The 22,622-nt window shown below is 54.9% G+C and overlaps 2 protein-coding genes across 7 annotated transcripts in view; one reads left to right on the top strand and one right to left on the bottom strand.

The window, feature by feature from the left end:
* The first annotated feature begins 1,384 nt into the window (after nucleotides 1-1,384).
* Nucleotides 1,385-21,460, top strand: Mtss2 (MTSS I-BAR domain containing 2). 5 transcript variants are annotated; one of them, XM_038312875.1, is made up of 16 exons: nucleotides 1,385-1,497; nucleotides 6,102-6,163; nucleotides 6,257-6,330; nucleotides 6,950-7,034; nucleotides 7,136-7,227; nucleotides 7,306-7,380; nucleotides 7,656-7,664; nucleotides 8,603-8,760; nucleotides 9,086-9,193; nucleotides 9,916-10,013; nucleotides 11,730-11,850; nucleotides 17,301-17,375; nucleotides 17,746-17,922; nucleotides 18,090-18,255; nucleotides 18,430-19,925; nucleotides 19,961-21,460. In XM_038312875.1, exons 1-15 carry the CDS (start codon nucleotides 1,429-1,431, stop codon nucleotides 19,215-19,217), a joined length of 2,157 nt encoding a protein of 718 aa, XP_038168803.1. In that variant the 5' UTR covers nucleotides 1,385-1,428; the 3' UTR covers nucleotides 19,218-19,925; nucleotides 19,961-21,460. The 5 variants fall into 5 exon arrangements, with proteins under 5 accessions (XP_038168803.1, XP_038168800.1, XP_038168804.1 ...); XM_038312872.1 differs by having other exon boundaries at nucleotides 11,634-11,850; XM_038312876.1 differs by lacking the exon at nucleotides 7,656-7,664.
* Nucleotides 21,288-22,622, bottom strand: part of Il34 (interleukin 34) — a 58,284-nt gene continuing 56,949 nt past the window's right edge. For both annotated transcript variants that reach the window (XM_038312878.1, XM_038312879.1), the window contains exon 7: nucleotides 21,288-22,457. In XM_038312878.1, coding sequence (XP_038168806.1) covers nucleotides 22,288-22,457 — 170 coding nt within the window. In that variant the 3' untranslated portion in view covers nucleotides 21,288-22,287. The remainder of the gene's footprint in view (nucleotides 22,458-22,622) is intronic.

Below are 22,622 nucleotides of genomic sequence, written 5' to 3'. Positions count from 1 at the left end.
CAGGCCAGCACAAAGACCTCTACAGAATGATGTTCATCCCTGCCCCAATAAAGAAATGACAGAATCCTTAACCAAACCTGCCTGCTCCTCTGCTGACACCTGTACCTAGCCTGATGCTGTAGCTGTCCTGGGGCCTTGCCTGTCTTGGAAAGCTGGCTTCAGTACTGGGCCCTGCCCATTCACCTGATGGGGATGTGGGTCCAGGGCTCAGCTCTTCCCAGGACCAGCACCTTCCTCTTGGCTTTACTCCCATTCCTTAACCCTGGTTTCTGATTCTTTGTGCAATATGAATGTCCCCATGGGCAGGAATGGGACAGCAGGGCACTACAGATCACTGAGTGGGAGGAAAGTAGTCAGAGACAGATGTCCCAACCTTTGATTTAGCTCAAAGAACCTCTGTACCTGTCACCAGACTTTGGCCCCTCTTGGCTTGGCCTTCGAATGAACTCCTAATTGCCTTCTCTGTCCCTTTAGCCGCCAGGAGTTTGTGCTTGCTTTTCCCTAGAGCCCTAACTATGTGTACCCTTGATAGTAGGTTCACTTAGAGTCTCCAGGACAACAGCAGTATTTGCCCTCACCAATGTGCACATGCGTGCATCCACACACACTACATTGCAGGTCTGACACAGACCCCTACTCACGAGGAAGTTGGGCCAGGACACCATCACTATTTCCACCCCCAATCCAGGTGGCATCGGCACCAATTAGAAAAGGAACGGAAGGACGTTGGTACAGGAGGGTGGACTTTATGGATGGTCTGTGGGGTAGACAGCTCCAATGCATCCAGCTCTCATTACCCTCTGTGCGCATTCCCCTGCTTCGCATTAACCATCGGTCTGGCGGGATGTGCTAAGGACCGCATCTGTGGCTGGACTCATCTTTAGAGAGCCCGAGGCCTTGAAGATGCAAGGGGGGGGGGTGCTCCCGCCGGGGGCTGGCCGGGCCCCGCCCCTGCGCCGCCCCGACCCGCGGTGGCGCCCGCGCCCGCCAGCCCCTCTCGCCCCACCAGTCTGGCAGCGCCAAGGCTCGGATTTCAAAGCCCTGGTTTCTGGCCGTGAATGGGCCCGGGCCCGCCCGGCCTTTCCCACAGCCCCCTCCCAAGCTCCCTCCCCGCGGCCCTCCCTCCGCCGCGCCCACGTGACGCCCAAGCCTCGGCGGCTCGGATTACCGCCACCGCTGCTCCAGTGCCCGCACCGAGGCTGCGCTGCCAACTGCCCGCGCCGCGCCCCCAGCCCCACCGAGCCATGGCCCGCGCCGCCCGCCCACGGCCCGCAACCCCGGAGCACCGCGCTACCGGCCGCTGAGAGCGCAGCCCCGAGGCGGGAGCCCCGACGCGGCCCCGGAGCAGCGCCCGCAGCGGCCCGGCCCCTCCCCTACGCGGCTCCCCGCGCCCCTTGCGCGCCCTGCTGCCGCGCGCCCGGCCCCAGCATGGAGACGGCAGAGAAGGAGTGCGGCGCCCTGGGCGGGCTCTTCCAGGCCATCGTCAACGACATGAAGGTACCCCTGGGCGCGGGTCCCCTCCGAGGGACGCGTGGCGGGCAGCCGTGTCCTGCTGTGGTCGTGCGGGGCGATGTTCGTGTGTGTGTGTGTGTGTGTGTGTGTGTGTGTGTGTGTGTGTGTGTGTGCGCGCGCGTGCGCGCGCGCGCGCGCACCTTGTGTCCTTGTCTGAGCCTGTCCTGCTGCGCTCGCCTTGCACCCAGATCTCTGGGTGCCTGTCTGGGTTGGGGGGAGTCCTCGCAAGTTGGGGTGTCCGTGAGGTCGCCCGGTGCGATCCAGATCCAAGGCTGAGCACCCGCGAGCTCTCCCAGCCCCAGACCCCTAAACTATGAATTGGGTTTGTCTCCAGTACCGACCTTAAGTCCCTTTAATGAATCTAAGGTCTCTCGGGCCTCCGCCCCCTTCCACCACAATGCCCCCCACACATACACCCGACGCCCCGAAGCCCAGACAATGCTGTCACCGCCAAAGCAGGAAAAAAATAATAAAGCAAAGAACCGTTAACTCTTTCCCCGCCAGCCTTCTTCTCTGCGTGGACGCAGCCCCACCCCCCACCAACAACCCCAGCAAGCTCCAGTACTCTGGTCCTCGGGTGGGGTCATCCCTGCAGCCCAAGGATAGGACTGAATCCACCTTGGGAGTGGGCAGGGAGAAGGCTCGGTGTTGGTGAAGCAACCCCGGGTGGGGGAAGCGCTTTCAGCAACCCCCACTTCCTGATCACTCAAGGTCAGACTGAGCTGGCATCCCTTTCAGATGGGGAAACTGAGGCTTGGGAATGGCTCAAGGTCATTATGGAGACCATTAGGTCCTGCTTCTGACCTCAACCCCAATTTACCGAATATTTCCTCACCCCGAAAGAGGCCGGTATTTGACAGGACTGCCCCAAACTGCCCAGGCAGGAAGAGCCTTCCTTCAGTGGCAGGGTGGGAGTGTTTCTGCCGCCCCCCCCCCCCATCATACCCCTTCTTTCGTCTAGGAACAAGCAGACAGGGAAGGAACTAGACCCTGCACAGAAACTCCTGAGCCTCCCCACTTCCCTACACCCTAGGCTCACACATACTCAGCAAGAACCACCCAGAATCCTACGAGACCCTGGGGGCTGCGGAAGCCACATAGAGCTGCACTCTACCCCGGGGGTTCCAAGCAAAGCAAGTGCTTTAGGAAGGTGGTGGCTTGCAGAGAGATTAGAGATTGGGGCTCCCTCCCAATGCTGCCAAAGAAACACCCCCGGTGAGGAGAGGCATCTTCCAGATCCTTACCCCTACAAAAAAGAGGCACGAAACCCACACTGGCCTGGAACTTGCCACCTAGCAGCATGTGGGGTGCCTTCCCATAGTTCCGTACTTTCCCTTGGGACCCCCATCCCTGGCAGCTCAGCCTGAGGGCCCCTTCACTGGCCCTCGGCATTTTTTTTCCCATCTTATAAGCGTTTTAATCTTGGTACCAGCATCCCTTTCTGAAACCAGGTAACCCTGGCCACTCCTGGACTGGCAGAGGGTTGGGAGCTGCGCTGCCAGCACTGCCTCCCTCTGGCAGCAGCTCCGCGAACACTGCAGCAAGCAGCCGCTTCTGCCCAGAAGAAACAGCAGGACTGTGTCCTCCATTTCCGCCAGTTGCAAGGAACTCGGATGAGACACAGGTCCATTCTCAGCAAGGAGATCGGGCTAAGTGGCAGGCAAGATTTCTAGATATGTGGAGGCAGGATGGAAGAGGCTTTAGCAAGTATTGTCGCATCACATACGATACGCCCCTACTAATGGCATGCATGTGATCAGGGACCCTGGCATGATAGAGGGAACTGGCACTTCAAGGCTGGTTGCCTGAACTTCAGAAGGCCGCTTTAGGCTGGTACCAGCATCCCTTTCTGAAACTGGGTAACCCAGACCACCTCTGGAAATTAAGGAGACTTAGATTGCCCATGGGACTGACCCCCAGTGAGCTCCCTACAACACTCCCTCCAGAGGGAGCTACCAGAAAGCCCAACCCTGGACTGAAGGATGGCCTTAGACGGGGAGTCCCCAGTCATATCTTCAACTACAGGAACTGAGGACGGCACAGACCCAGAGGCTGGGAGGGCCCTGGAGAGCTGGTTCATCCTGCCTTCTGTCCCAGGCCAGCTGAACCCAGAGACTTGAACTTGCCTAGGGCCAGAGGCCTAGTCCGTAGAGGCACTGGGGCCCCCACCCCTCACTGGACTATCCAGAAAATGAGCTCATCATAACCCAGAGTGGGGAGTGTCACACGGGCACATAGGCCCTGGCTGTGGGGAAGAGCTCCTGGCAGAGAGGTGGAAGGTCCTTGCCCTCTAAACCAGTTTCCCTTTGCCCACAGTAAGTGCCCCCTAGGAGCCCACACGCAAGCCCAGTGAGGGAGCTGCGTCCCTTCTCCTGATTTTACAGCTGAAGAAACCTGAGGCTGGGGGTACATGGCCCCCCAAAACCACACACTCCACCTCAGCCACAGCTACTTCTTTCTCATCCTACCCCGCCCCTGCCCCAGGGCAGTCCCCATGCTTATGGCGGAACTGGTGTCTCCTTCGTTCACGCAGTCCCTGTCACCTCCCCACCTAGAAGTATAGGTGCTCATCACCCTGCTTCCCTGAAAACAGGACCCCCTCAATCTTGGTACGTCAGATCAAGCCTTGCCCCCGTTCCCTGGGGCCTCATCAGGAAAACGGACTCCATTCAGGACTCTCACTCACAGGGTGCTGGGAGATGCAGGAGCTGAGCATGCATTGTAAGGCCAGAACCCCTGGCCAGGCTATGCAGTTATGTGCCTAGTGATGGCAACAGGGGCTTAGATCCTGGGTCCAGTGAAGATGACGCTCTCCCTGGGGCACCTGTTATTCAGGTCATCTCTTTTGACTTTGAGATTCTTCTTTCTTTCTTTCTTTCTTTCTTTCTTTTTAATTTTTATTTTTGAGACAGAGTTTCTCTGTAGCTTTGGAGCCTGTCCTGGAGCTAGCTCTTGTAGACCAGGCTGGCCTCGAACTCACAGAGATCCTCCTGCCTCTGCCTCCCAAGTGCTGGGATTAAAGGCGTGCACCACCACTACCCAGCTTGCCTTTGAGATTCTTTATGAGCCATGGTGACTTGCGGAGTGGGGGGAGCCCAGGGTCTTAAAGACTGAGGTGTCCAGATCCATCTGAGAGGAAACTGGGCTTGCCTCAGCAACACCACGGTTTGTCCCCACCACAGGGGACTGCCCAGGGGACCGAGCATTCCTGGGGGCTAGGAGAACTGCCTTTAGACACCCTGTACCCCAGCATTTTCTCTGTACTCTGGAGGGAGGTCTTAGCAGGCTTTCTTAGCCGAGTGGCATTTAGAAGGTGTGAGAGTATCCCTTTGTTTAGTTTTGTTTGTTTTTTGTTTTGGGGGGAGGGGGTTCAAGACAGGGTTTCTCAGTAACTATGGACCCTGTCCTGGCACTTACTCTGTAGACCAGGATGACCTTGAACTCACAGAGATCCGCCTGCCTCTGCCTCCCAAGTGCTGGGATTAAAGGTGTGTGCCACCACCACCGCCCTTCTTGAAAGGCCCCTAGAGGCTGATGCCTAGGTTAGCTCCTTTAGGACAACCTCCTTTCTAACCAGAGCTGTGTGAGCAGGGACAGCCCACTCGCAAACTTCTCTTTCTCCAGCTTTGGTTTCCCTGACACTGGCTTGACTGGCAGGGAGAAGGTGCTTCGGAGGAACTGTGAAGCAGCCCACCTCCTTGCTGCCCCTCGAGAAGCTGCCTAGACCTACCCTGGGGTTTCAGCCAAGCACAGCCTCCCTTAGTCCTTGGGACCTGAGGCTCTGCTGACCTTTTTACCTTGAGAGAAGCCTCAGCCCCAGCCTGCCTACGTGGGACAGGGACTGAGCCTTTGCTAGCCCTGGGCTACCTTTCAAAGAGCAAGATTTCCTTCAGGGCCGCCCCCAGGCCAGGACTGAACTTTCTCCAGGCCTAGCAGCCATGAAGGGAGAGCACTAGCCAGAAAAGCCCCTTAATCAGACTGGACAACTCAGTCACCAGGAACCCAACCTCCCTATTGGGAAACCCCCTCGCAACATAGAGTCTCTGGCCAGGCTAGGATAAAGGCCACACTGTTCCCCTGGAGGGGAGAGGAGGGGCTGGAGAAAGGTGGCTCTGTTGGCTGCACAAGGCCCCATTCAGCCTGGGGCCTACTTGTCCCAGGCAGGCTGACCAGGCTGTGGAGCAGCCATGGCCTCCCTGGTCCTGTGAGCTACCGGCGCTAGCCAGGGTTGACTAGCTTGCCCAGAGCAGCTTCCGGGCCATGTTAGACTTGTGTGCCTTCAGTTCTGCCAGTCTTCACCTTCCACAGCACCCGTCCCCCAAACACTGGCAGGTCAGGGCCCACCTTCTACCACATGTGGTAGGGATACGGTGTCCTCCATTGGGCAAGCCCAGAGCCTAATAAGAAAGCCCCTGAAGAGACTGTCTGCCACCCACTGTCTCCTCCGTCTCCCCTAAGGGAGCATGGGCGGCACCAACTGCGGACACTTCTTCTCGCCTAGTCCTGTGCCTGGGACCCTCTCTGTGCGGGGACAGGGCCTATAGCCCCATATCTCACAACATCTTCCTTCCTCTCCCACGTCACCACAGAGCTCCTATCCCATCTGGGAGGACTTCAACTCCAAGGCCGCGAAGCTCCACTCTCAGCTGAGGTGAGCCCGTGCTGGGTTGTCCACGCTGGGCAGGGATGGACAGAGAAGGGCCTCTCACCTGCTGACCATACCCCCCACTGTGTGTCTCCCCAGGACCACCGTGCTGGCTGCTGTGGCCTTCCTCGATGCCTTCCAGAAAGTAGCTGACATGGCCACCAACACCCGAGGTGGGGAGGGGGCGTGGTTGGAGGTGGGGGATGCGCCTGGTGGGCCGGGAGGCTGGAAAGGGATATGGGCCATGGGAAGGACACAGGCCAAAATGGAGACCTTGGCTTCTGCTGTGATGGCATGGGACAGGTGAGCAGTGACACCAGGAGATATCATCTTGCAGTCGTAGGCGGCTCTGTAGTTTTTCAACCATCCCCGTGTGCCTTCTGCGAGTCGTTTGGTCAAGTGAATAGTCCTTGGGGACTCGGAGGCCCCTTTCCTCCTGGTTCCTCTAGCAAGCACCTGGGCTTCTGTGATTTTGAGTGACAACCCAACCCAGGGCTTTGTCCTCTGGAATCTGCCACACCTAGGAACCATTCAGAAATTTTTGCTGGCTTTTCCTTGGGCGACTCATCTTTGTTCCAGCTAGGAAGGAGAAAAGGCTCCGGTTCTAGCCAGAAGGGTACCTGAAGCCAGAAACCAAGGAAGGCTAGGATGGCCCGATGTCCCAGCCTGGTTCGGTGATGGAGGTGGGGCAGGGGCTTCCTTTGTGGAACAGCGCGCCCCCTTGTGGCCCGAGGTCGGGACTGCAGAGGCCCCCAGCCAGGCCCCTTCCTATGCAGCTTGCTTCCTTGCCAGGGGCCACGCGGGACATTGGCTCAGCACTCACGCGCATGTGCATGCGCCACCGCAGCATCGAGACCAAGCTGCGGCAGTTCACCAAGTGAGTGGGCACAGAGGCTCGTAGGGGTATCCTAGCCTAGAGAGGCCATCCCTGCCCTAGCTCGGCCCCCTAGAGCCCTGATCCACAGCTCTCTCCCGCAGCGCACTGCTGGAGAGTCTCATCAATCCACTGCAGGAGCGCATCGAAGACTGGAAGAAGTCAGCCAACCAACTGGACAAGGACCACGCGAAAGGTAGAGTGGGGTTTTGCGGGGGTTTCCTGAACCTCTCCACAGGAACCCCTTACTATAGCCCCCCTCTCACTTCTGCAGAGTACAAACGAGCCAGGCATGAAATCAAAAAGAAGTCATCGGACACGCTGAAGCTGCAGAAGAAAGCACGCAAAGGTAGAGCCCGCAGCACCCCCGCTGAGGCCCAGTCCCTCGGGCCCCACTCCGTAGCCCCACCCACCCTGTGGAGCACCCCCAGGGCATCGATCATCCTGACCAGGGGTTCCTGTCCCCAGCCCAGGACACTCCAACATGTCGGGTGGGACTGAGGGAGCACCCAGCACCCCAGACTGCCCAGGCCCCCACCCCTCCCCAGGAGTGGCTCATCCGGCTGTCTTTCACACATTCTTTCTTTCTCTGTCTCCTCTCCTCCTCCCACATCCGTCCTGTAGAGCTGCTTGGTAAGTCAAATGTCCGTCTCTCCAGCTGCTCCTTCCGTCCTTGTTGCATTTGTCTGCCTTCGCCCCCACCCCCCAGCTCAGGGCCATTGGAAGGAACCTCTCCAGGCCAAGAAGGAACAAAGAAGGCGCTTGGTCCACCAGGGGAGGGACCTGGGGCACACTTCCCCTGGTGTCCTTGGGACCCCTGGCCAGAAGTGAGTCCCAAGCCACTGCTGGGTCAGTCTGCCAGGCCAGGAAGGGTTCACTGGCTGGGCAGGGTGGGGGTCGCAGGCCCTGGCTGCCCCACTCCCACCAGGCCAGCCAGGTCCTTACCTGTTACCGACTCCTTCAGCCTCACCATTTCCTCCACATCCATCCCCTCTCTCTCTCTCTCTCTCTCTCTCTCTCTCTCTCTCTCTCCTCTCTCTCTCTCTCTTCTCTCCTCTGCTTCTTTGTGCTGTCCTTGTGCACTGGTGCCCGAGCTGAGTTATGATCCTTGCTGAGACTCTCCTCTTCGCTCCCAAGGCCCGGCTACAGCTCCTGACCCCTGTACCTCTTAATGGCCTGGCCTGAAGCTGAGCTGAGCCCCTGCCCTGCTCTTTGTCCTGCTTTCATCCATTTCCCCCTCTCTCTCGAGGCCAGGGCTACCGTGCTGGGCCAATTAAAGCATCCTGAGCGATAGAGGCCTCCAGCTGGCCTCCCTGTGGTCTAGCTTACCCCAGATCCCAGGTGGCTGTGCAGCTTGGTGTCGCTGTGTGTGTGTCTGTCTGTCTGTCCATGTGTCTTCTCTGCCTGCTCTGGTGGGACCAGCCCCTCTACAAGCCTTAAGTCTGCTCCATGCTCCCTGGCTCCTTTGTCCCCAACCCCACAGCCAAAAACACCACCACAGGGGCCTAAACCGTGGGTACAGCCAACCAGGCCAGCGTCCCCAGCGCGGCCTCTCCTCCCAACCCCTGCAGGGAAAGGAGACCTGCAGCCTCAACTGGACAGCGCACTGCAAGATGTCAATGACATGTACCTGCTCCTGGAAGAGACAGAGAAGCAGGCGGTGCGCCGAGCGCTGATTGAGGAGCGGGGCCGTTTCTGCACCTTCATTACCTTCCTTCAGCCTGTGGTGGTGGGTCTCTCGATGACTTGGCCCCTCCTCCCTGGGGAGGGGCGGGGAACAGACCCAAGTTAGACCTCTGAACCTCCTGGATTGCTTCTTGGGGATCCTGGGTGAATTCACCCAGTGTGCCTGACCTGAAAGCAGGTCTTACAGTGTGTGACACTCTGGCTGAGTCTAAACAGATGGTTACAGAAGTTACCCTGGTTATACGGGCTCAGCCTGGATCAGCGTTGATGATCAAGGAAGGGCAAAAGAGGAGAGGCCTAACAGGCCTGTTTTGTCAGAATGGGTGATCAGGTGTGGGGGTTAAAGGACTGACTGGTTGCTTCCTCAGAACGGCGAGCTGACCATGCTGGGAGAGATCACCCACCTGCAGGGCATCATTGACGACCTGGTGGTGCTGACCGCTGAGCCCCACAAGCTGCCTCCCGCCAGTGAGCAGGTGCGGCCAGCCTTGGAGTCAAGGGCCAAGACCAGGACCAGGGAAGAGGCGGTCCTGCCCTCAAGTGGGGACAGTAGATAAAAGAGGGAAGTATTTTGGGGAGGCATTTGGGGGAAGAAGACCAGAGATTTCTGGGAATACCTGCCCTGGTGACATATGAAGTATTCAGGACCCAGTAGGGCTCAAACCAACACAGATGGTCAGAAACCAGGTCCCTGGGGCTTGATGCTTCAAAACCATAGAGATCCCTGGCTTCCTTCTCCTCCTAGAACACCACCCCTTCCCACTGAGCCAAACCCATCCACCACAACAGAGAAACACACTGCCCTGGACACCCCTGTGATTGGGAACGTCCTTCGTACCCCACACTCCGTAGCACAACCCCCTCAGGTTACCACACTGGGTTCTTTCAGTGGTGTTCTAAGCTGACTCCAGAAAGGTCCAGAGATGGTCTCAAACCCTGATGTCATGGCACTGTCTTGACATGAGTCCTCGGGAGCACCTGCTCATCCTTCATCTCCTGCCTGGCAGGACAGGGCTCAGTCATAAGCCTGCAGTGGGAGAAGGCTAGGGTGGCTTCAGATCTCCACGGTCATCTCCTGAGGTGTAGTTCATAGCTGGGGACAGAGTGGGGGATGTCCTGCCATGCCAGCTCTCTGAAGCATAAGACATTCTGCAGGTTAGGAGCTGCCTCTAATGGCCGCTCCCGTGTCTCTGTCCAGGTGATCAAAGATCTGAAAGGCTCTGACTACAGCTGGTCCTACCAGACACCACCCTCGTCACCCAGCAGCTCCAGCTCCCGGAAATCTAGCATGTGCAGGTAGGTGGGGAACTCATGTAGGGTTGGGGGATGTAATCCCAGGAAGGTCTAGGGAACCCCAAGAAAGCTGAGTTGGCAATTGCTTCAGCACCCCAGAACTCACATAGCATCTAAGCACCCCAAAGACTTTTCACATTTAGTGGACATGGGTGCAGGCGTTGGTTGGCAAGAAAAGCAGGCAGCGACTTCATTGATGTAGCATCTTGTGTGCCAGGCACCAAAGGTTTTTCTACAGTGAGTCCTAGATCCATTGTGTCAGAAGGGGACTAAGACACTTGAGTGGTGATTTAGCCCTCGGTCTCTGCCAGGCTTGGGACACTGTGGTATGGTACTAAGACAGTGAGATCAAACTGCATGTGATGCAGGCCAGTAATCCTAGCACTTGGAGAGGGAAACAGGAAGATCGAGGGTTCAAAGCCAGCCTGGGATGCTTATTAAGACCCTGTCTCAAACAAGAAATTTTAACAAACTAGGTGGAGCACCATTTGTGGTAGCACACGCCTTTAATCCCAGCACTTGGGAAGCAGAGGCAAGTATATCTCTTTGAGTTCAAGGCCAGCCAAGACTATATGAGACTCTGCCTCAATAAACAATAAAAGAGTCTAAGATCAAGAAGTAATGTGATGGTTTCTGGGAATATCTGTTTGGGATATTCATGGGAAAGGACACTCCGGTCTGCTGGTTGCTTCAAGTTGGTCCCCGGCAGTTGCCACAGGCTTCAGCCCTGGCTTGCATGGGCTTTTTAAGTCTCATGGAGATGGGGAGAGGCTTGAAGTCTTGCTCATCCATCAGGCCGGCCCTGAGACCAGTTTGAAGGAGATGCTTTTGGTTCAAGGGTCCTCGTAGGGAGGACAATGAACTCAGAACAGCTTATAGATTAGGGAAGCTCTGTCCCATGTACCCCATTCCCCAGAATGCTCTGTCTGGGCACTGGGAGCTAGAGAGAAGCTGGACTCAGGGGTTAGGTGGGCCCACAGCCTCAGGGGCCTCTTCAGAGTGACAGTGGTAGTGGCCATCCTAAGAGGATGTGAGAACAAAGGAGATATTCAGGGGCGGGACTTTGGAGGCCCAAGGCCATGCCCAGGAGAAGGGCCATCTTCACTGCCAGGAATGCTAGCCACAGCTGGAATGACTAGACAAAAGGGAGAGCCACAGAAAGCTGCTTCCCTAGAGGGGGTGACAAGGTAGCACCCACCTGGCAAGCAGCCTCCGTTTCCAGATGCCCCCACCTCACCATATGCCAGATACCCAACTGTGACTAGAACCAGCAGCCAGCTGTGAGGAGGCAGTTTAGGGGCTGTCAGGCTTGTGTCTCCTCTCAGTTTCCAAAGCCTGGTGACTCAGCTTCCCCACCCCAAACCTATGAACAACCAATCTGATGGTAACGTGGGAGGCAGAGGGACTCCTCACATTGGGTGTGCCCTGACGGGGACTCCCCAGCACTGAGACATGCCATCCCGGAACGCCTCAGTAGTACCCGGGTCTCGGGACCTCGTAGTCTGACATTTTCTTTTCTTTCCTTTGCTCCTCATCTCTCCCCACCCTCATCTGTCACCCTTCCCTCTCTGCACACGCCTGTGTCTCCCTGTCCGGCTGCCGTGCCCTCCTTCACTCCCTTAGTGCCCCCAGCAGCGGTAGCAGTGCCAAGGGTGGCGGAGCCCCATGGCCTGGGGGTGCCCAAACTTACTCACCCAGTTCCACCTGTCGCTACCGCAGCCTAGCACAGCCAGCCACCACCCGCCTCTCCAGTGTCTCCTCCCACGACTCTGGCTTCGTCTCCCAGGACGCCACCTACTCCAAGCCCCCTTCGCCCATGCCTTCCGACATCACCAGCCAGGTGAGAGAATATCCAGGAGGACCACATGGGTGGGGAACGGGCCTCAGGCTGTCCTTGAGAGGGGAGGCAGTTAGCTCGTGGAGACTGGTCACGTGATCTTCCTGCTATTCCACGTTTCTATCATTGATCTCCGTCTCCACGCTGCTTTTAAAGAGCGTATCGCTGTGTTTTAGTTGAGTTTCTTAAAAAGCATGTACCTGGATTTTCTTGTTCTATCCAACCTGACGTTTTCTGTGGGGATGATCCAAGCTAGACAAGGGCTCTGTCGCTGAGCTGTCCTCCAGCCTTAGCCATTGTGTACGTGGCCGTTTTATTACTCATTGTTTTATGTGGGGGATGTTTTGCCTGCACTTTGCGCGCTGTTTACATGCCTGGTATCTGAGGAGTTCAAAAGAGTGCGTTAGATTCCTCGGAGCTGGAGTCATGGACCATTGTGAGCTGCAATGTGGATGCAGGGAAGTGAACCAGACACTGAGCTGTCACCCACGCATGTGGGTCTTAGGTAGCACAGATTGACCTCTGTGTGTGTGTGTGTGTGTGTGTGTGTGTGTGTGTGTGTCTGTGTGTCTGTGTATATGTCGGGGGGGTGTGTCTGGGTGTGTAGGTGCACATGGCTGCAGATGCATATGGAGACTCAAGGTCAACCTTGGATATTATTTCTCAGGAGCCATCCACCTTACTTTCTGAGGCAGGATATCACTGGCCTGGAACTCACCAAGTAGGCTAGGCTGGCCGGTTCCACGTGTCTTTGCTTCCCCAGTGCGGGGATTGCAAGCATACATAACCATGCTTGGCTTTTTTAAAAAATACATATGCTTCTTTTTACTATTTTAAACTGTGGGTAGGTGTGTGTCTGCGTGTGGCTGCAGGTGCTCCTCCAGCTGAAATTACAGCCAATTGTGAACTCTCTGACATGGATGCTGGGAACTGAACTCAGGCCCTCTGGGAAAGCAGCAGCTCTTGATCGCTGAGCCAGCCCTCCAGTCATGGGTTGCCTTTTCTCTGTGGGTTCTAGGGATCAACCTCAGGTGTTCACTCTTGCTATCTCTCAGTCCCCAGTCATTATGTGCTCACCCCGACTTTCACCGCTTCTCTTCTTCTGCCAGGGTTGTAATTAAATGTATGTCACACTTCCTTCTGACTTCCTCTCTCTCTCTCTCTGTCTCTCTCTCTGTTTCTCTCTGTCTCTCTCTCTCTGTCTCTCTCTCTCTGTCTCTCTCTCTCTGTCTCTCTCTCTCTCTCTCTCTCTCTCTCTCTGTCTCTCTCTCTCTCTTTTCTTTTTTACTACTACCCAATGTTTTAAATCAGGGTCGGTTTTCCCTGTGTATTGCAGGCTGGCCTCAAACTAGCAATCTCCCTCCTTCAGCCTCCCAAGTTCTAGGACTGCAGAACTATACCTCCAAGTCTGGCTTATTTCAATTTAGGCTTATAGGAAAGCTGCAGAAAACGCAGAGAGTCCCCAGGTATCCTGTCCACAGTCTTACCTCAAGATCAATATCTTATCACCAAACAATTTTTTTGTTTACTTTACCCCCTTGATTTTTAAACAGTGTCTCATTGTGTAACTCAGGCTGGCCCCAAACTCTCAGTCTTCTTGCCTTAACCTTCTAAATGCTGTGATTATGGTTGTGAGCCACCACTCCCAGTTTAAATACAAAGGTAAAATTATTTTTATCCAGTACTAAGAATGGAACCCAAGGCCTCATGCAGGCGAGGCAAGCACTCTACCACTGAGCCCCCAACCATTTTCAAACCCAGGGAAGACAGACTGACTGACCCAGAAGCATCACGTCACATGTTCTACAGCCTTTGTTTGTTTTATTTGGTTTGGTTTGGTTTGGGTCCCACCCACCCTCTCCCATGCACACGCACACATCAGCTAGTGTCCGCTCTACTGTCCTTCCATCTGGTCCAGGGGACCAGAGTCCAGCACAGAATCGTGTGTTTCACTGAGTTCTTGTGCCCTCTATGCTTCTCCCATGTGTAATGGCCCAGTTTTCTTTCTTTCCCAGCTTTGACATTTAGAAGACTACCTACATTCTGTAGGCTGCCTATGAGTTTTGGGCTGGTCTGATGTCTTCTTGTTGAGGATAAAAGGCCAAACATCTCTGGCAAGAACACCACGGAAGTGGTGCTGTGTCCACTATGGGGTGTCATTTTGCCTCGTGGCTGGTGACGAGGTGAAGTTGATCGGACTACCCATTGTTTATTTTCCTTTTGTAATTAATGAAGTATCATATGGGTGACACCTTGGGACTCTGCAAGTCCCCATCCACCGTTCACACCTTTATTTCAGCATCTTCACTTGTTATGGTAGGTATTTCCCAATTCCATCTTTCTTCCCAGATTTATTAACTGAAATTCCACTATAAAATCAACCTGTCCCTTCTCCCCATATATTTGTGTAGACAGTTACTTTTTTATGCCATAATGGACTCATAAAACTATTTGATTCTATGGGTTAAAACCCATTACTACTGAGTCTCGAGAATTTTTTAATTGATATATTCTGTCCATCCATACAAAGTCAGTGTCTCGCAATGGTATATCTGAATAAGTCTGCAAACTGAACACTCAACGCAGCCAGCACAAAAGCAAGACACAGCTTGATCCCCAAAGTCTGCATTACTCCATTGCTACCCTCCCACACCTGGCTCTGTGTGTGTGTGTGTGTGTGTGTGTGTGTGTGTGTACACACACGTACGCGCGCGTGTGTGCACGTGCCTATAATTTACTAGGCTAGGAGTATAGTTAAGTTGTCAAGCCTTGGGTTTGATCACAGTACCACAAAAAATTTATGTATATGGTTTATATGTAATCATATAGTACGTGCCTTATGTATTGACTTCTGCTCTCAGCATTATGTTTATGAGACATTAGATTCATTTGTTCTACATGGAAATGGGTATCATTTTCATTGATATGTAACATTCCATTGAATGTGTATGTAATTTATTTGAGTAGTCTGTGTTTTCGGGACATTTAGATAGTCCCCTGGTATTCTAGGTTCATTTCTGTTGCTGTGATAAAATATCATAACAAAAAGGCCTCTTAAAAGAGAAAGGGATTTATTTATCTTATAATCCATCCTTATAGCCAAAGTAGGAGCTTCAAACAGCTCATTGACAGTCACTAGCAGAGAGCAGTGAATGAACACGTACATGCTTCCTTGTCTGCTGTGCTTAGCCTGATTTCTCCACTCACACAGATCAGGGCCCCCTGCCTAGGGGGTGGTGCCGCCCACAGTGGGCTGGATCGGTTAGTTCAAGACACCCCCCCATAGACATGTGCACAGGCCAATCTCTCTTCTCAAGGGTTGATACATTCTGTCAAGTTAACAAAGCTAACCATCACACCGTGTACTTTCTAGTACACAGTTCTGTGGGTAGGAGTAGAATTGTTGAATTGCAGGATTCTTATTAACAAGGTTATGACAGTTATTGGCTATGCCGCATCCCTACCAGCCCTGGTATTTTATAACTTTCCACTTTAGCCATTTTAATAGGCATACAGCAGTAGTACCCCCTATTTGAATGTTCCTTATGATAATGTGGTAGAATGTTATTCATACTTTTTCATTAAGACAGGGTCTCGCTATGTAGCCCTGGCTGTCCTGAAACTCACTCTGTAGACCAGACTGGACTCAAACTCACAGAGATAGGCCTGCCTCTGCCTCCCGAGTGCTGGAATTAAAGTTGTATGCTGCTAGGCCTAATGTATTTTTTTTCATACTTTTAAAATCCATTTGAATATATTCTTTTGTGCAGGGCCTATTCATATCATTTTCCCATTTTCCATGAGAGAAAGATTATTTGTGTATGTGCCGATTTTTAGAACTCTGCACATATTATAGATACATGTCCTTCAGCAGAAATATTCTGAGTATATGTTTTCCTGCATTCATGTGTACCGCTGCATGCACTACCCGAGGAGGCCTGAAGAGGGCATCAGAACACTTAGAACTAGAGTTACAGCTAGTTGTGAGCCACCATGTGGGCGCTGGAAACTGAACCCAGGTCTTCTACAAGAACAGCAAGTGCTCTTAACTGCTGAGCTGTCCCTCCAGTCCCTTTAGTAGTATCTGAAGGACTAGAAGTTCTAATTTTAAAATCAGTTCAATTTATCCATCTTAAAAATCATTAGTTCTTTTATTGTCCTGAGATATTGAATCATTCAGAGACTCTTTATTCTGCCATCTTATTTCTCCAGCTCTTTACTCTCTGATTTCTTTTCTTTAAGATTTATATATTTATTGTATGTACAGTGTTCTGTCTGCGTGTACGCCTGCATGCCAGAAGAGGGCACCAGATCTCATTATAGATGGTTGTGAGTCGCAATGTGGTTGCTGGGAATTGAACTCAGGACCTCTGGAAATACAAACACAGCCAGTGCTCTTAACCTCTGAGCCATCTTTCCAGCTTCTCTCTGGTTTCTTTCTCCTGCTCTATTGCTCTGGCAGAGATTGCTAGCACTAAGTAAATACGTTGATAGTGGATGTCTTTGTCTTCTCTCCAGCCTCAGAGGGAGAGGTGTCAGTATTTCTGTGGATCTTCTCTTTGGGGCTAAAGAAGTTTCATACTGTTAATGGTTTGTGTTGTTTTCATTTTTCTGTGCATGGACATTGAATTTCCTTGCTGAGTTTTAACATTGGATTTCTTAACTGTTTAATGTCACATTGCTGAATGTGAATGTGTTATTTCCCCTCTGTCCTCTTCTCTGGTGCTTTGCTCTTTTCATTTGGGTGATCTTGGCTCTCCGTGTAGGAAGTCTAGTGGTCTAAATGGGGTGGTATGGAAATGGTGGCGGGGGAAGGTACTGAAGCTACCCTGGCCTGGCTGACCCATCCCACAGTGATGGAGCATCCCCTGACTCCAGCTCTGGTCTCAGCGCCAGAGCCAGCATCCTCCTCGGGCTCCTGTACCCGACTATCCTCTTCCTCCCTGCTGCTGAGTGTCTGCCTCATCCTGCCCGACCGCTGCCCAGTGCCTAGCCACAGTCCCAGTCCTTCCCTCACTCCAGGTCATACGTGTGGTTAAGCACAAAGAACTGATGGGCAGCTCAGCCACATGTACCCAGAATGGCACTCAGGACTCCAGGTCATCCCTTTCCTGAGAAAATAGTGACATCATCAACCGAGATGCCCAAACCAGACATTCGTCTTTGTCCTCGGTCCCACTCTTTCCTTTGCTGCCATGCATAAGCTGTTGAAGACTTAAAAATATGGGTTGGGTTATGGGCAAGTTGGCGCCTGCAGAATGTTCCCTGGGCCGCTGCTTTCTGTGGTGGTCTTGGCAACTGTCATACCAGGAGGGGAGTACGGGGTGAAGTGCTTTATCAAACCGCTCACCGCATGCTACCGCTGTGACCAGAACTCTTTTCTCCTTCCTGCCTCCCCGGCCTGTCTGTCCACGGGCCCTGTCTGCGACCACCCGCTCGCCTCTGCATGGCAGAAGTCCTCCAGCTCTGCGTCCTCCGAGGCCTCAGAAACCTGCCAGTCGGTTAGCGAGTGCAGCTCCCCCACCTCGGTCAGTGCCCTTGGCCCCAGTCCCATTGCCACCACCAGCTGCCCATCCCATGTCCTCCTGACCCGGAGCATTGCCACAGCAGGGCAGCCAGATTCCACGAGGGAGCAATATGTAACGGAGCTTTCTTTGTGAAGCAGCCCCTTGGGCGTTTGCTGTGGCCATACCTTTGAGTCTTGGAACAACCTGCCCTGCTCTGAGCTGGTGGGACAGCAGTCACCATTGCCCACTGGATTCGGGCCTTAGCCCTTATTGTAAACAATAGGCCCCTCGCAGATCAGTACCCCCTGAGCCTCAACCACAAAGAAGGGCCTTCTTTGGTCACAGGCAGTAAAGCCAAGGATCCTTCTGACTTGCTTGCCCTACCTTGCAGGACTGGACCAAGGCGGGTCCCCATGAACAGTCCTCGGCTACCACCCTGCAGCGGAGGAAAGATCGTGTGGAGCTCCTGCGCGACACTGAGCCAGGCCCTGTGGGGGGAAGCATTGTGGGCCCCAGTGGAGAGGAGGCACCACGACCCAGGATGTCTCCTGCCACCATAGCAGCCAAGGTAAGTAAGCTCCCCAGCCAGACCCACCTCTGCTCTCAAGTCGATGCCAGGATGCCCACATGCCCACATGCCCACAGGTGGTCTTCAGGGCCTACTCTCTCCAAAGTCCCTAAAGAGGGTTTGACGTGGAGTGTGAGGCTTTAGTCCACCATTTTCCCCACCCTCAGCATGGTGAGGAAGTGTCCCCTGCAGCCAGCGACCTGGCCATGGTGCTGACCCGTGGACTGAGCCTGGAACACCAGAAGAGCAGCCGGGACTCGCTGCAGTACTCCAGCGGATACAGCACACAGACCACCACGCCTTCGTGCTCCGAGGACACCATTCCCTCCCAGGGTAGGCCTAGAGGGGTCCCTCAGGCTGTGTGTGCTTGCTGGGCCTTCACAACCCCAGGACCCACCCAACCCAGGACAGCTGGGAGGAGGCCTTCCTTCCTTCTGTGTCTCCCTTGAGTAGATGTGGGGTTCAGGGAGCAGCTTGTCCTGGGCTCACCACACCCTGTGTCTCCAGGCTCAGACTACGACTGCTACTCTGTGAATGGGGATGCCGACAGCGAGGGCCCCCCTGAGTTCGACAAATCATCCACCATCCCTCGGAACAGCAACATTGCCCAGAACTACCGCCGCCTGATCCAGACCAAGCGCCCTGCCTCCACTGCTGGGCTGCCCACCGCAGGGCTGCCCACAGCCATGGGGCTACCTTCAGGTGCACCTCCTGGTGTGGCCACCATCCGCCGCACACCCTCCACCAAGCCCACTGTGCGCCGCGCCCTGTCCAGCGCTGGCCCCATCCCCATCCGCCCACCCATTGTCCCTGTGAAGACACCCACCGTGCCCGACTCCCCTGGTTATGTGGGGCCCACTCGGGCGGGCAGCGAGGAGTGTGTCTTCTACACAGACGAAGTGGCCTCGCCTCTGGCTCCAGACCTGGCCAAAGCCTCCCCGAAGAGGCTCAGCCTCCCCAACACAGCCTGGGGCAGCCCATCCCCGGAGGCGGCCAGCTACAGCGGGGCTGGGGTTGGGCTGGCCGCGGAGGACGATGAAGAGCAGCAGCTGGCTGCCAACAGGCACAGCCTGGTAGAGAAGCTCGGGGAGCTGGTGGCCGGCGCCCATGCCCTGGGTGAGGGCCAGTTCCCCTTCCCGACGGCTCTGTCAGCCACCGCCTCGGAGGAGACACCCACCCCACCCCCTGCTGCCACCAGTGACCCCCCAGCCGAAGACATGCTGGTGGCCATTCGGCGCGGGGTCCGACTCCGCAGGACCGTCACCAACGACAGGTCGGCGCCCCGCATCTTATGATGGTGCCACCCTCCCCTTCGCGTTTGGGCTGGCACAAGTAGGGGGCCTGATCTGCAAGCAACGGCCAGCCACTCTGAGCAGTGGCACAGCCAGAAGACAGAACAGCGCCAGGAATGAGGCACAGCCACTTTAAAGAAAGACGACCAGGCTGATCTCAGCATCTCACGGGAAGTGACTTCCTTTCCGCACCTCGCCAGGACAGAGCCTGTTTTATACCTTCCTCACCTACTCCCGCTCCTTCCTGCAGGCCCTACTTTGCCCCAAACCCAGAGCCCATAACCAAGGGCTGGGCCTGCCACATGGGCCCCACCTGGCCCGGGGTCCACAGTTTTCTTCCTCTGGTCCCACTGCCCCCCAGGTCCATATGCCCAGCTCTTTCCTTGAATGCTGGCTCCCTCCCCTCCCTGCCTGGGCCCTGTCCCCTTTCCTCTTGCCTTTACCCTGCCTCTCCCAGATTCCACTCTTTTTGGGGGCAGAATGGTCATGGGAGGGGCCAGGCACCCAATCAGCTGAGTATCAATTTGTGACTGGGATTAGGGAATAGTCAGGTTGGGAAGCCAGACAGGCCCACTCGTGTGGAAAGAGAGCCTAGAGGGAGGAAATGTAGGGGCCTTGTCTCGGGGGACCTTCCAGCTCCCCTCCCTGTTACTTGTAGCTAGTGGAGGTGAGGCAGGCCAGCAGGAGAACGAGGCCAGAGGCTCACATCAGGTGTGTTCAACATCCTGCTAAGAGGCTCACATCAGGTGTGTTAAACATCTTGCTCTCATCTGGACACATCGAGGCTTTAACTCGGGGGCAGCTTGGGGTTACAGCCTCGCCCATTGCTAGGGATGAGGGCTGGAGCATTAGAGGGTATGGGGGGTATTTTATGACTGTAATAAAATGGAGCTGACCCCAGACAGGAACTATGTGTGGGGCTAGCTAGTGATACAGGGTGTGTGTCTGAGTGCCTGAGACAGATGTGGGGGCCCCACGACGGGCTCGTGGCAGGAGAAGGGTGGAGTCAGCTCTTCCAGACCAGGGGAAGCTAGTCTCTCCAACATCTCGAGTGTTGGTAGAATAAGGCTGGAGAGGGTAGGTCAGGGTCTCGGGCCAGTCTGTTGTGGTCTGAGTGAGCTGCAGGCCCAGCTTGGAGCAAGTCTTAGAAGGTTGCTTTTGACTTTCTGTTGCCAGAGGCAACACCATCCCAGAAAGTCTTTGCCTGCAGGCCTGGCTGGGGCTGGCAGCAGCAGGGGCCAGAGAAAGAGTGGGGATTGCCTCCACCGTGCACCCCAAGTCTGAGTAAGTCAAAGCACGTATGTGTAGGGCGAGAGGGGAGGTTCAGGAGGTACGGGTAGAGCAGGCAGCAGACTCCCCCCACCCCACAGGGAGTCCGGAGAGCGTGCCGTGTGGTCAGGATGGAATGGAGTTGGGGCTGACCTGGGCCTAAGGTCCTGGGTGCTCCAGGACCCATGAGATTTCTAGAGAATGAGCTCCAGATCTGAGCCCTTGTCCACCAAACTCAGTTGTCACCAAGTATCAGGTCCAGAAAAGCAGATGGCCAGATGTGGAACCCTGGGGAGGCACCTTCCTCTAGGACTGTCAGAGGGCCGACGGAAAGGAGGCATGATGTGGGGTGGGCAGATGTGGCCCCTACACCGAGGGTGTGGCTGTGTCCAGGAGGATGGACTCACTGCCATCTGGGAGGGGGGGCTCTAAGCCCGATGGGAAGGACAGTCAGGGACTTTGCAGGAAGAGGATGGGGTGTACCCATCCCCACTCAGCCTTCCCCTTCCCTCCAGGGCTGTATATACTCCATCCCTCGTCCTACCCCATGTCCCCTTCTGCCCACGGCCACCTTCTCTTTAGTACCTGCCTCTCACATAGGCCCGCCCTCGGGATCCGAGCCAGCCGTCCTGCACCACAGACTCTGGCTTCTTCACTTACATTTTATTTTTCATTTTGTACAGCAAAATATTCTTTTCAGATGTGTCTTCTGACTGAAGTAACTTTTCTGGTGCTGTTAACGTGTTCCTTTTTTTTTAATTTATTTTGCCACCCCTCCTGGTTCCTACTCACTCCCACCCCCCACCTACCATCCTCTCATCCCATCAGAACCACTTTTTTTTTTAAATTTTCTTTCCGTTTTGGATAAATTCTCCTACCCACACCCTTTCCATCCTTTCCGTGATTAAGTAGTCACTGCTACAAGTAACAAATGCACTGTGAAGATTCCAGTATTAATAAAATGGTCCTGTAGTTAACACCCTGGCCCCCGCCTGTCTTCCCTGAGCCACTGTTGCTCACCTACTCTGCTTCCTACCCCTGCCTCCTGCCCTTCGACATCCCTGACCTGGGACTCCAAGCCGGGTGTCACTGATAGACGTGAATGAGAAGTGGGGAACTTGGGCAGGGACCTGAGTCAGTCTTTGAAGTGCTCCCGTGGGGACTGTGGGGGACCCAGAGGGAGGAAACACACATGGTCAGGGAGGTACCTCAACACTGCAGCAGACAGCACTCAGGCCCGCTGACCCCTCCAGAGCTAGAACAGGGCTGGAAGAGCTGAGAACTCATGGCCCTGGGTAAGGCTCCACCCACTGCAGCTCCAGACGCTCAATCCCAGCTGCAGGCAGAACCAAGCCCACTCCAGAACTCAGTCCCTCCGGGTTCACCTTCAAGGGTGCAAGCCAAACCAAGCGAGTGGTCGTTTAATAGAAAAGGAACCGGGAGAGCACTGCTGTGGCAAGATACGGCATTTGGTCAGTCCTCAGTCCAGCACCCCGCATTCAGCATGCTTGCAAAGCCCCAGTGAGTCCCAGAATTCTGTGGGGCAACTGCATTTGCCGATTGCAGAACCAGTCACAGGTAGGGGTGGCTGTGGGGGACAGCACCAGCCTTCCCCTCCACCCCTCTCCCCTGAGGCTCCAGGTGGCATCGCATAGGTATGAAAGGCAGGAAGCTGAGCTGGGCACGATGCCTTTCCCAGGAGGTCTTTCCTGCAGGTCTACCTACCTACCATCCCAGAAAGCCTCAGACCCGGGCCAGTGCCGGAAGACATCCAGTGGCCCGACCTGTGGTCAACACAGACGGCTCAGGGCAATGGACCATGACTTGAGCCTGGGGAACCGGGCAGGGAGGTGGGGGGATGCCGAGGCAAAGGGTACACGTGGGTAGCTGCACACTGCATCAAGGATCCTGGACTGTGGGGATGGAGACTCGGCAGCTCACAGTCCTGCCATTTCAGGATGGGACTTTGTTTACCTGTAAGACAGAAAGAAAAAAGCACTGTGGGACAGAACAGCCAAACCACACGTTCTCCATACTCTAGGCCCATCGCAGCTTCCAGAAACAACCCATCAAGAATAGGGAGCATTCCCAAGACAGTGTGGACTCCGCCCACAAACCTGGGCACAGATCCTTGTGGCC

The sequence above is a fragment of the Arvicola amphibius genome, chromosome 15 (assembly GCF_903992535.2).
Source record: "Arvicola amphibius chromosome 15, mArvAmp1.2, whole genome shotgun sequence".
Taxonomy (NCBI): domain Eukaryota; kingdom Metazoa; phylum Chordata; class Mammalia; order Rodentia; family Cricetidae; genus Arvicola; species Arvicola amphibius.
Note: the sequence above shows the minus strand (reverse complement) of the source record. Positions and strands in the feature narration are given on the sequence as shown.